Source organism: Marmota monax, unplaced genomic scaffold (genome assembly GCF_021218885.2).
Source record: "Marmota monax isolate L192 unplaced genomic scaffold, Marmota_monax_Labrador192_F-V1.1 WCK01_AAM20220418_F8-fsc00146, whole genome shotgun sequence".
Taxonomy (NCBI): domain Eukaryota; kingdom Metazoa; phylum Chordata; class Mammalia; order Rodentia; family Sciuridae; genus Marmota; species Marmota monax.
In genome coordinates this window covers 3,945,513-3,959,059 of record NW_026694096.1, presented here as the reverse complement: position 1 = coordinate 3,959,059, position 13,547 = coordinate 3,945,513, and the positions used below count along the sequence as shown (strand labels likewise).

General features: G+C 32.0%; 1 protein-coding gene across 8 annotated transcripts in view; it reads left to right on the top strand.

The window, feature by feature from the left end:
* Nav3 (neuron navigator 3) overlaps positions 1–13,547 on the top strand; it is an 802,778-nt gene that overhangs the window by 570,913 nt on the left and 218,318 nt on the right. For all 8 annotated transcript variants that reach the window (XM_046465096.2, XM_058585776.1, XM_046465095.2 and 5 more), the window contains 2 exons: positions 1,581–1,653; positions 4,333–4,516. In XM_046465096.2, coding sequence (XP_046321052.1) covers positions 1,581–1,653; positions 4,333–4,516 — 257 coding nt within the window. The remainder of the gene's footprint in view (positions 1–1,580; positions 1,654–4,332; positions 4,517–13,547) is intronic.

Here is a 13,547-nt window from a genome sequence, read left to right as displayed (position 1 = left end):
CATTTTTTTCAATATTAAGTCACAATCAACACTTGTTATTTAAAAACTTAAATGGACTTGAAGAATTAAAAGACTGCTCTGGATGGATATAGGACGTGCAGTTTCATCCATTTCCTCTTCTCTTTGCTCCTCCTTTTATTTCTTATTTAATTATTTTCTAGTAGCAAAGTGAACTGAGAACAAAAAAGAGGATTTGATGTGTATTTCAACATTATAGCCTTGCTGGATATTCAGATACTAATAGGCAGATAAAATTCATTAGGCTGTATTGTTACCAGCACATTCAACTCTATTATTTTTTTTCAGTAGAAAGATAGCAGTAAAACGAAGTGAATTAATATAAAAATCTTTTTTACCTCAAAGGAAATGTGTATACCTTGGCTGTGTCCATTTTCAATCACAGGATATCTCATTGACTATTACATTAATTTTTTGCAAAATTACACTTAAAAAGGAATATGGTTTGTTCATTTTATAAGGATGGATTTCATATAAATGTATAAATTTATCTTTCCTTTTGAGTTTTTAAAGAAATGTTTTGACCTTACTATGACTCTAAGTTAAAGTGGACACTGGCAGAACGTTAAATGTCTTCATGCTTGGCCTTTGATAAGAGCTTAATAAGACAGAAGTTAATACCTTCCTAATTTATTAACTTTAAATTTCTTATTTACTTTAGAATTCCAAGATTCATGGAATAGTTTTTTTAAAGGCTCACAAAGATATGGAATTTTCTAGCTTTCTGTACTTTTATAAAAGTCTTTTAGTTGTGTAACTCCATGGCCAATATTAAGATCAGCCTCTTACTTATAAAATAAGTCAGTCATTTTTTCTTCCTTTCCTTTCCCCTCACCCTAAATGGTTATCAGAGGGAAAGGGATGGTACTGAAGAATGAGAATATAACAAAATATATTATGTGAATATACAAATATTGCATAATGAATCCCATGACCTTGTATAATTTTAATGTACCAATAATTATTTTTTTAACAAGTATGGATATCACCCTTTTAAGATGGAAAAGTTAATACCTTTATTTACTATAGGATTATTCAGTTTTGTAGAAATATAAATACAAGTTCTGAAATAAAGATTTTCTGTGGTTTAGAATGAAAATGTGCCTCATTTCTTTCATTTTAACAACTGTTTTTCCACTTGTCTATTTTTCAATATTCTTTTGGAATCCTTAACAGTATTACTGGCTGAACTCTGTTACTACTGTCCTAACATTCTGAGACACATATGGCAATCTCATCCCATTTGGAGATTTTTCATTGACACTCATTAAAGCACAAAATCTGGCTTTATGTTAAGTAGGTGGGTTGCTACTCTACCAAAATGCCATTCTTGACCAGGCCCTTATGAATTGTTTGTAGTTGTCAAACTGGACAATGAAGGCTTTATATTCACTCTGTAATTAGCCAAAATAATTCTAGTTAAACTCTGGTAAAGAGATCTCTAGAATGAAATGAATGTAAAGTATCCATTCTTTATCTTTCTTTCTGGTTTCATTCTAACTCATGTTTTTATTCAAAAACAACCTTCTAAATTGCCTTTTTCACTGCTTTTCATGTTGCAGATTGAAAATGTTGATGTCTGCCTTAGTTTTCTAGCAGCTAGAGGAGTAAATGTTCAAGGTCTTTCTGCTGAAGGTAAGGAAAAGTACTATGTAGTCACAAGTGGCATTATTGTTATCTAAGAGTTTTTGTAATGTAAGAAATATAATCTTGGAATATATAACTCCTTCACATGCTAAAGGAAACTTATATATTTCCAAAATAACAGAAATATGAACATAATGGTAATTAATATATATTTTAATCACTTAAATGTTTTCCAGAATAACTTTTGTTATTGTGACTGTGTTCATGGGATGGGGGTGAATCAACACAGCCTATGTGTAATAACTAATGTTGAATATTTTTAGATTACTAAGTAGATGAATAGATGGCTAGATCCATGTTGGGTAACAAATGGACATAAATGCAGGTAAAATAGTGTAAATAAAACTCAAATATGATTTTATCAGTAACATTTCTATAGTATAATCAAGTTAGTAGTCATAGCCAAACATTTTCAAGTTTAAATAAGTCACCATGAGTCTTAAATGATTATAGGAATAGTTTTAACCACTATTATATGTAAACATTTAAAAATCATTAGAGATTTGAAAAATCATCACAAAAATTGAAATATATCAAAGTGGAAAGAGATTGAATTACTCTTGTGATTATTTCTTTGTTTTAGAGCCTCTTTTTCTTCCACATATAGAAGTGGCAAAATTTTGTAAAAAGTTAGCATACATTAGAAAAACTGCCACAATTGAAAATAAATGATGTTTCTATCTCCTTCCCTCCATCATCTGTCATTTTATTCTTCATCAATATTTATTCCATCTAGTCATTTGTCACTTTAAATCTTATGTGTCAGGTGTATTAAAGTGTTATAAGCTTTTTGTCTATTTGAATTACTAATGATAAAAGTACTAAGTAAAATACAAAATTTGGTAAGTTTTAGTAGACCTTTGCAAAATATTCAAATGCTGTTAGTAAAAATCAGTTGTTGAGATTATGAAATAGCAAGTCCTTTTGGAACCTGCATCAAGAATAGTAATTTTTAGTTAGAATATGATTTATGTATTTAAAGTTATGATTTAGATACTACTAAACACTTTAATAGTTCAGCTTTCACTACCATTAATTTGCTTTGAAAAGCTTTTGCCAGCATTATTAGAAATATTAGACCATTTTAAGTTTTTATAATTTTGTTGTCATTAGAATAAGAGAAGTTGTATGCTTCTGAAATAATGGACATTTACTAGTTAGTTACTTTGTTCAGTTTCCCTTCTGTATTTAATTTTCCTGTAAGTTTCTTTCATATTTATATGCTATGCTACATAATTAAACTATAGATTTATGGCCAGTAAGCTTAGGTGTAAACCTAACTGGTGACTCTGTTACTTAGAATAATAATTGAATAAAATTTCCCAGGAAAATGTTTTGCTTTCTAAGTGGGTAAAGGCAGGCTATAAATGCTGCCAATGTTCATTTTATGTCTCTGCCTTTTCACATGATAACCTTTATCAATATAAGGTTACTACCACTTGTCTTTTAAAATTATATGATGCTCCAAAATGATGTTCTGAATTAAAAATGCATAATAGCAATGAATTTTCTTAAAAACTCTGCAAGCAAGATCATTGAGGTTTATAGGGTAAGATTAATAGTTTCTCACTATATCTTCAGATTGATGAAGACAACTTTTCTATATTATGGAAACAGAGGGGGCACTGGAGAGTAAAAGAACAGTTCAGTGGCACATTTTACAGGACTCTTCCCACTGCATCATTTGGGTGAACAAATAAACAATCAGAAGATCAAGAAACCCAAATAGCCTGTTAGTGCTCCTAAACTCTTGACCAAGGAGGTAGATGTGTTTTATTGACGATAGCAATTTTATTTAAAATATGATAAGAGGTTATATAGTTTTATTTGAAGTTTTTCTTACTTCTCTTTCTAATTGTTACATTATAAATGCAGAAGAAAAAAGTAGGCTCATGTTGTAGCTGACTTTGTAAATTTAATCATTATTCAAAATGTTATTACTCAATATCTGCCCTTCATGTTAGAACTAGATTTCTACTTATATTTATTCATTTTTGTTATTTAGTGTGACATAAGCTGATATTTATTATTTAATAATATATAACATGAATTAAAATAGATTGGAACTTTAAAATTGATACAGTATAGTCTTTTGTTAATTATATATGTAAATTTGGAAGATATGGACATATGTACATATGTAAAATAAATTGATCAGTGGGTAATTTAGAAAGAATGTTGGCTACTCTAAATCCAACTAAGGCATACCCACACCATAAGTATTTATAAATGTAAGATAAACAAAATTTAAGTAGTTTGTTTTCTTCAGTTCATAGTCATTGCAATGTTGGGAACAGCTGTGTGTATTTATTTGTGAAGAAATCAGAGCACTAAATCAAATGATTAGCACAAGAGAGCAAGCACATCCATTTCCAAGAAGTTAACTCTAGGAAAATTGTAGTTCAGGGTCAGATAAAACAGCATTTCTGTTAGGTGAGTTTTGTTCTCTCTTCCTTCATACCTTCATTCTCTTCCTGAAATTCCTAGCTACTTGGGAATGTCAGCATGTTCCCAGAAATCCAGATTCCTTTGACACTGTGACCAAGACAATGAAGTCATAGTTCTGTCTTCATAGATTTGGTTTAAGAGGATTGCATCTAGAATTTCATTTGTTAAAGAATATATTCAATATATGATACTGTTTTTTGTATTTTCCATTTGCTACAGAAATAAGAAATGGAAACCTAAAAGCCATTCTAGGACTGTTTTTTAGTTTGTCTCGCTACAAACAGCAACAACACCATCAACAACAGTACTACCAGTCCTTGGTGGAACTTCAGCAGAGAGTCACTCACACTTCGCCTCAGTCGGAAGCCAATCAGGCCAAAACCCAACAAGATATGCAGTCCAGGTAAGGAAGGGTAGCAGAGAATGCAGGGAAAATTAGCTTGTCTAGATAAACTTGAGTTTTGTAAGTTATTTTTTGTCAACTTCAAAAATTTACTGATGTAGGTTTTTAGAGTGATGGAAATATTTAACTAATATTATAAAAGTTAAAACAACTCTTTTCCTTTTTTTTTTGGTTGGAAAAGCAATATCTATTATCCTTTAGGAGAAACATTTTTGTTTGTTTTCTTAAAATAATTGTTGCTCTGTATCAAACTGTGTGAAATGTCTTTGGTGTAAGTAATGTCGCATGGCTACTTCCTTCTATAAATCACTTTATTATTTAGAATGTGCTCTGAGTTCTGGTCTCCTGTTGCGTAGTTATCTTTTGTTGATGCTTCTGACTGATTAAATCTGTCATAAATGTCAGATCTGTTAAACATATGAATTTGACCATGTGGAAACCTACTGTTTTTAATTTAAGAGTATGTGTGTGTGTTTGTGTGTGTGTGTGTGTGTGTGTGTGTGAGAGAGAGAGAGAGAGAGAGAGAGAGAGAGAGAGAAAGAGAGAGACAGAGAGAGACAGAGAGACAGACAATGGGTATTTATATAAACAAACATGTATGTCTGTCTGATTTGAGTCTCTTGGCACATGTAAACACAGCCTAGGGTGGGGTGCTCAGAAATCTTTGCAACTTACTAACCTTACTTTTTTCCCCTCAATTTGGAATTTTGGAATTTTATCAATCGGTATTCATCAGGAAAAAAAAAACAATAAGAGTTAAATAGATTTATTGTTTAGAATTAGGGTTCATTGTTGTCAGGACTGGATAAATAAGTTTGAAATCTGACAGACAACCCAACTGGAAGGGCTAGTTAAATTTTTCTTGTCATGAACTGAAACTGCTGAACACAAGGCAAAATTTCTTCTCTCAAGGAAGCTTCAGTTCAACTTCTAGAACCTTTCACCAAATTGACTCCAGAGCATTCCAGTTATGTAAGATAATCTTCTTTACTTAAGGTCAACTGATTATGAACTTTAATCACATCCCCAAAATATCTTCAAAGCAACACCCTGTATTGTCTGATGGAATATCCCAACAGACTTTATTGTCTGATAGAATAAATGGAACTGTAGCCTAACCTAATGGACACATCAAAAAAAATGACCATAAAATGAAATGTAAGTTAACCAATTTTATGCAAATCAGAGCATTTGTTTATGAGCAATGGCTAGGACATTGTTAAAATTAACACTATTGCATAAATATGAATGAATATTAAGGATGGAGGATGTAAAGATGCTTTTCATCATCTTTAAAAATTATACATATAGTGGAAACATGTAAACATTTAAGTTTTTTTCATCTTAGAATCCAAGCATAAAACCTAGTAATACTCCATTTACCCTGAATTTGTTTTTGGTAATAAATTTCAACCCCAAAACTAAAATTCCAAAATGCACAGACCACCTTACACTTATTGCAATTCTTCAACCATTGAGAAATCACCTTCTCTTTTAACCTGTCACTCAGCTCTCATTAGAATTTGTTTGCTACTTTATATCAAGTACTATTTCTTTCTCTATATTCATATGTAAGTTTTATTCTCTTTGGGAAATTTTTATTAATTGGTAAGTTTTAAATCTATGAAAAATGATCATATTCTTAGCACAAACATAGTATGTAGTATAAAGTCCCTGGAGTGTTGGGAGATGGTTATCATTGTTCAGGAATTCAGATAGCCTTCCAGTCTTATCTTGACTTTCTGTGATGTCAAGAAAAATTGTACCAGAGTCAAATTTTAAAAACTTGTTAATGTAAGTTCCTTGAACCTCAGTAATCAAGAAGACAAAACAGGAAACACCATTTCATATTTACTATGTATATGTGTGTTTTTGGTATAAAGATACCTAAATTTTGAAAAGTTCTCTAAATAATATTTCATAGAGTTTGGTTTAAGCAATTCAAATGGATAAGAGGCAAGAAAAGTAACTGAAGAAATAACTTAAGTAAAGTAATTTTCTACAAATCATGTTGATGCTGGAAGTGCTATGGAACATCATTGGGAGGTACTTTACCTCACTGTTTCTTTATCTGTCATAAAGAATTTTTTGTCCAGATTTTCTTGTTCAAAATTTCCTGGTAATTATGACATTTGGAGGAAAGGTTTCCTTTCCTATCTCTCTGGCTATTATGAAATTGTAGGATATTTTAAAATATTATAGTTACAGACTTTACAGTATTTTAGGGAAAGATATTTTGTTTTTATTGCAAGATTTTATGAAAAGTATTCTTTTCATCAATATACTTTAAGGTAGAACTAAACATTTGGATAATTTTTCTTCGAATAAATAGGATTAAGCTGCTTTTTAACTGATATTTAATACATTTGTGTGGTGCTCACTTTACTGAATGCAGTACTCATGACCCTGATATAAAGGAATTCAAAGTCAGTTTTTATACAATTTATTACACATTTTGAAGAATGTTATATTTCAGGTATTAATATATAGTCTCATTCATATATATTTGGTGTATACTGAATTAGTCCAAGAATTATAATTTATGTAGAATTATCTGTAACAATATAATTAAAGAATTTTTCAAAAGTTCATAGTGATAATATGTATGGGAAAGAAATGTAGTATTTTTGTGTTAAAACCAAGAGATTAATGCAGAAAAATATCTCAGTGACACATTTATCTTCATTTTCTGGAGGCATGAGTCATAAATCATGATTTATGATGCCTTTGTATTGATTTCTCCAAAGTAAATAGTTTAGATGAAAGCTTGTTGTATTTTTTTTGGAAAATGTTCTCATATTTTTTCTGTAGATTAATAAGAATTTCTTAGGGCACTTTGTTTCATTTCAGTGAGAGCACTTTGGTTTTGTTCTCTTTATTTAAAATAAATTGTATATATCTCCATAATATTTATGTTACACAATAAGAATTTTTAATTTAGTTTTGCTATTCTGAAAATAACTCCAGTTGTTTTCAAACAATTTAAACATCTTTCACATAAACATTTCAATCTGAAGGTTAAGAAGTGAAATTTACAAAATAAAAAAATATCCAACATGAAATAGGAGGAATAGAATGTGGACAACAGACTGTCTTCCTCTCCCCTGTCAGCTCTCTTCCACTGAGTGTGTACACAGCACTGTGGGCGTGTGGGTGTGTCTGCAGACCTGTGAGCATGAATGCACATGTGTGGCCTGTTCAAATCACATCTAAAGCTCTAACTATCCAGTGCTCCTGTGGAATCAGACTCTGAGAACTGGATCCTAATTCTACCAATTCAAAATGGTATGATCTTTCAACTTCTTTGTGCTTAAGTTTCTCACTTGTTAGAAAAGAATTTACAATTACACTGATGTCATAAGGTTATTTGGGGGTTACATGTACACATTAAACACTTTGAGTTTGCCTGGCACATATTATTCCCTGGTACAAATCCTGAAAATAGTCTCTCAGGGTGCAGTCCTATTCCCATCTTAGAAAGCCTGCTCTACCCAGTTCCTCTGCCTAGAGCACCATTCCCCAGTATGCCTCTGGCTAACCCTCTCACCTCCTTTAAGTTAATTGCTCACATGTTACCTTCTCAACCACACTTACTTTAACCTCACTTTTAATGCTATAGTCTGCTCATCCCCACTCCACATTGGATGTTACTGTACTTTCTCTTTTTCTGTAGTTCTAATTACTCTCTACTTAAGATTTACTTAATTTTTATATTCCTTGTTCACTACCTCCACTGCCCCCCTTTTCTAGAATGGAAGCCCTGTAAGGACACCAGGAGTTTTCTGTTTTGGCTACTGCTGTAGTCCAAAGATTAGCATAGACTCTTACACTTAATAGGTTCTTGATAATTAAATATCAAATAATGTAAGATCTATGAATCTGTGTTATTGCTGCTTCCAATGTAAAGTAGGAAAGCTTTATGAGATTTATAGTTATACAGACACAGAAAGACAAATGCCAGATAGTCTCACTTATTTATGAAAGCTAAAAACAGAGAATAGAATAGTTGTTACTAGGGACAGAGAAAGTTGTGGGGGGAGATGGAGATGAAGAGAGGGTGGTTAATCAGAACAGGAGTGGAGCTTGATAACACCTATATAACGTTTTATATAGGTTAACTATAGTTAACAGCAATTAATTAACTATTTCCAAATAGCTAATAGAAAGGATTTTGAATGTTTCCAGCGCAAAGAAATGATTAATGCCAATTACTCCTATCTGATCATTACACATTATTTACATTTATTGAAAGTCACACTATACCCCCACAAATATGCACAAATATTTTGTGTCAATTGAAAAAAAAATATAAAAAATAACCATTAAAATAATTATAAGTAAAATTTGAAGACATTAAAAATTAAACCTATATGTATTAATAAAATTAGTAAAGATCACTGGATATGTTTTTGATTTGAGGGTACTCATGATATTGACCACCTGTTAGTTTCAATATAGTTTACAGTGGGACCATCTGAGATTGCCAACACGCACTGAACTCTTTGCTGCTATCCTAATTTATCCCATATCATATCATTCTTAGGTCATTTGTCTATTTAATGTAAACATTAGGTTCCCTTTGTTTCTGATTGTTACATGTGGTAGTCACTCTGAAGTGTGGCTGCCTCCAATATTGAATGTGACTTCTGTTTGGTGTAGAGTACCAAGATGGTTAGCATTTTAGGTATGGTGAAAAATAAATAAGCGATGTGAGTGAAGTACTTGGCAGCATAATGTCACTGCCAACTTAAAGCCACCTAATGTTTATAATTTCTTTTTTTGTCATGCTTTGCTTAGATGCACTGATTAAGAAAACTGATACATCTTAAAAAATGACACATCTAATTGACAGATGGTAGGACATACTTTCAATTTCTTTTCAATTTTTATTACAGACTAGTAAAAACATACTGATACTATAACTAATCTGACATAAAAGTATCATCTCTTAAGATGTTCAGTTTGTTAGTAAACAATATTATTATGAAGAATTGCCCATATCTTGGCAATATAATTTAAAGTTACAAAAGGAAAAATACTTTTTAAAGCCACATGATTTGAATTATGTGGTTTGAATTAATGATAAATGAAGAAAAGTGGATATCTTGAACACTGATCAGCTTTATCATTTGACTTAATTATCTACTTGCATTAAAATATCTAATTAAATACAGAATGTATATTTAAATAAAACTGGGTCTCAGATTCTAAATTTGCTAAATTCTTCTGAGGAACATATTTGGTTATATTTGGAGTGGTCAAGATTTATTAAACAAATAAGTTCTCAAAAATTTCAGTAATTAAATTAGATTTAATTTAAATTTGGTGTTCTTTGGACAAACTTCAAATGGATGAAATTTAAACACCTTAGTATAATACAAAATATTACTTTTATTTATTCAATATTAAAAATCCAGCTTATTCTATAGTTCTAGCTTTTCTTTTTATTTTTTTGAAAAAGGGTAAGTTAAAATTTCACTCTTCAGGATGGTAAATATGATAAATGTTTTAATGAAGTCCAAAAAATTTTTCTATAAGTGTTGGAATCATGGTTATTTTCTATTATCATTAATTAGGAGATGGAAGAAACCTTCTTTGTTGTTCTATAATACATGGTAAAAAGAATCCTATAATTTTCAAACTCAGAAGAATTATTTCCATCAAGAAATATGTCTTGGGCATTTCTACTGATAATACTTTTTCATCTATACCATTTTGACAAAAGAGGAAAGGAAAAAAGTTAAATTTCAGTAACACTATATACAATACTTGGCACATGAAACCAGCAGACAGTACCTGGTAAATGAATGTATGATTCTGCTAAGAATATCTAGGAATACACCATAGTGAAAATAGTTATAGGATGAAAATTTATTTTTCTTAGGTACTAATTAGTTAAATATAAAGTATTATGATGCTAGCACATAGAAAACATGAGCATTTATTTGCCAAAACCTAAAAAAAAAAGAGTGTGTGTGTGTGTGTGTGTATGATTTTTCTTACAATGCAGGCCCTTTAGCTTAATTTTGGTTGAGATTATTAAATTACCTTTCATCCTGTTATCAAAGAGTTGGCCACTTTTATCAATTCACAAGTGGTAGTATTAAATCACATGAAGAAATGTTTTAGTTTATGCTTTATAGAATTAAAACATAAAGGAAACTGTAGAATGGAAAATGGAAGTAAGAAATCACTTAGATGATAGAAGTGACAAAAGCAGGGATCACAGTGAGTCTTTCTAAATTAAAAATAGTTCTTTTAGGAGTTTCAGAAATTATAGGGGCTGGGGTTGTGGCTCAGTGGTGGAGCACTTGCCTAGCATTTGTGAGGCATTGGGTTTGATTCTTAGCACCACATATAAATACATGAATAAAATAAAGCCCATCAACATCTAAAAAAAATTATAATGCCTACAGAAGGTCATCTGCCTTTCTACTTTTCATTTTTTAAAAGCAAATGAAAAGTATGTTCACTTTCTGTGTGAGATGAACTTCCTCCTGTAGGACTCACAAGTTTAATTGCAAAATCCCCGGATACATGTTCTCTGAGTGACCGTTCCCTTCCCAGCCCCTTCCTAAGGTTCTTGTGACCCCTGCCACACACATTGCTCTTGGAGCCTTCTTCCCATTGAGGACATTTGCCTTCCAGGGGTTCTTTTCCAGGAAACATCATTTCCTTCTGGGAGATTCACTCTAAAACTGGGACGGTTTACAGCTTTTCAGCCTGGGGTTATAAATCTTGAAAAGTATATAAGGAAGTTTAATTTAAGATGACAGGAAGGCTCTGGTAATTTAAGCCTTCATGAACCTGGCTTCAATTAGTTGCTTGACTCAGTTCTGTGTTGTGGCCTATAGTGTGTTCTTTTAAAAGTCAGTGAATCAATTAAACTTTAAACAAAACAGAAAAAGGAAAAGGGACATTTATAAATCTTAACACAACAAAAGCAGGATTTTTTTCAGTCATAGGTATGATTGAAGAGAAAGAGTTTCTTCTTTGATGGAATTTGAAAATCAAGAGTGGGGTGTTTAATCAAAAATGTGTGTGATGGGAGGGGAGTAGAGGGGATGGGGGATAGGAAAAATACTAGAATGTAACAGATATCATTAATGTATGTATATATGTGACAATATGACCAATATGATTCTGCAACATGTACACTCAGAAAAATGAGAAATTTTATCCTATCTACATACGATATGTCAAAGTGTATAAATGCATTCTACTATCATATATAACTAATTAAAACAAATAAAAAATTTAAAAAAATGTGAGCATGATTCTGAGAATACAACAAACACATACATACTTTGATTCAGTTCTATGCTTTTATTTCATTATCTAGACAGCTTGAGAACCCTGAGTAATTATGTTTTTGTAGATAAAGACACATTTGTATAGTTTTTGTCATAAAGAGTCTGGCAAACTGTGTTTAAATCCTACCTGTCTATTCCCAGTGGAGTGGTACGGGACAGGTGGAGTTAATCTGCTCAAATTCTGGTCTCCTTACCTGAAATACTAGAATGGTAATAACTGCCCCATGAGGGTATTGGATTTATGGGTAAAATGCCTACTTAGCATACCACTTAATATCTAATAAACAAACTAGCTGTTTTCAACTTTCCTTCTCCCACTTAAAGAACATGTCACATATATTGCTGAGAGCCACAGCCGAGTCAAATGGCCCCTGGCATTTTGCCAATAGTATTGGTTGACAGGCGAGGTATTACTATCCGCCTCAGCGCTACTTTGGAGTTCTCAGGCTACTTTGGAGTTCTCCTGGGGATTCCCTGGGATTCCTAGAGAGTTCCCATTGGTTGGGGAAGTGCAGGAGGAGGGATTTCCAGAGGAGATATTTTCCGTGGCTGGTTCCTGGACGAGCCGCATGGCATTTGGGAGAATTCCCTGGGAGCATGTGTGAAGTGTTTTGATGGAGTTCAAAAATAAAGTTTGTGCCTGCTTCAGTGGCTCGTGGTTTGTGCCCAGCCAGACTGCGGCAATATATAATAAAATACATTGACCCACATTAGAAACATTGCTGATGTCATCACTGTTACCTCTTTTGTCACATTTTCTAATCACACATGTGCATTCCACTCTAAATTTATTTAATATATTAAAATAATTCACAATAATATCCTCATAATTAAAAGTAATAACCTATTAATAATGCTTACTCCTTTCCAAGCCATCTAACTATACACAGATAACCCCTTTAATTATTTTAAGTATTACTTTTTAAATATATTTTATTGGGTTTTAAGTATTATCTTTAGTAGTTACTCTCACATAAGTGAATAAAATACTTCTAGAATTGTTCTTATTTATATGTTTTGGTCATTATATTTTGATTCACAATTCTCCATCTATCACTCTTCATTCACTTATTTAAAAATATTCTTTAAACCCTTAGGATGCTCCAAATAATCTGATGGGCACTGGAAATAGGGTAGAGGATGAAATAGATTTTTAAAATCTTTATTCTCTTGAAGCTCCCTTTCTAGTAATGGGTGACAAACAGTGGAAAAATAAAGTATGTAGTAATAATTTTGACACTGATGTTGGACAAAAAGAAATCAGAAAAGGGGTCATCAGGCCTAAGAGACACATTTTTGCAAATTTAAATAGGATACTGAGGAGGACCTCACTGAGATGATGATACCAATCCCAGGTAACAAGAGTACTTGGTGTTTGGTAATAGCAAGGGTTTCAGGCTGACAGATGAGCAAGCCCTCCAACCCCGAGTTAGGAGCCTGTTTGGTTTATTTCACAAAGAGAAAATATCCAGTTGGAATAGTTCAGAGGAAAGGAAGCCAAAGAGTAGGATATAATTCAAAAAAAGACAAGTAAGACGTTAGTAAGGCTCTGTCATCACTGTAAAGACAGGCTTAATCCTGGCAAGCTGGAAAGCTAGTGCTCCATGAGGAGGATGCAAACAGAAAAAGGAAGGCATCCCTCTGGCTATTGTACTGAGAATGCAATGCATTGGGAAAGGCGATAGCATAGAATCATGGAGAAAAGCTTGGACTACCAT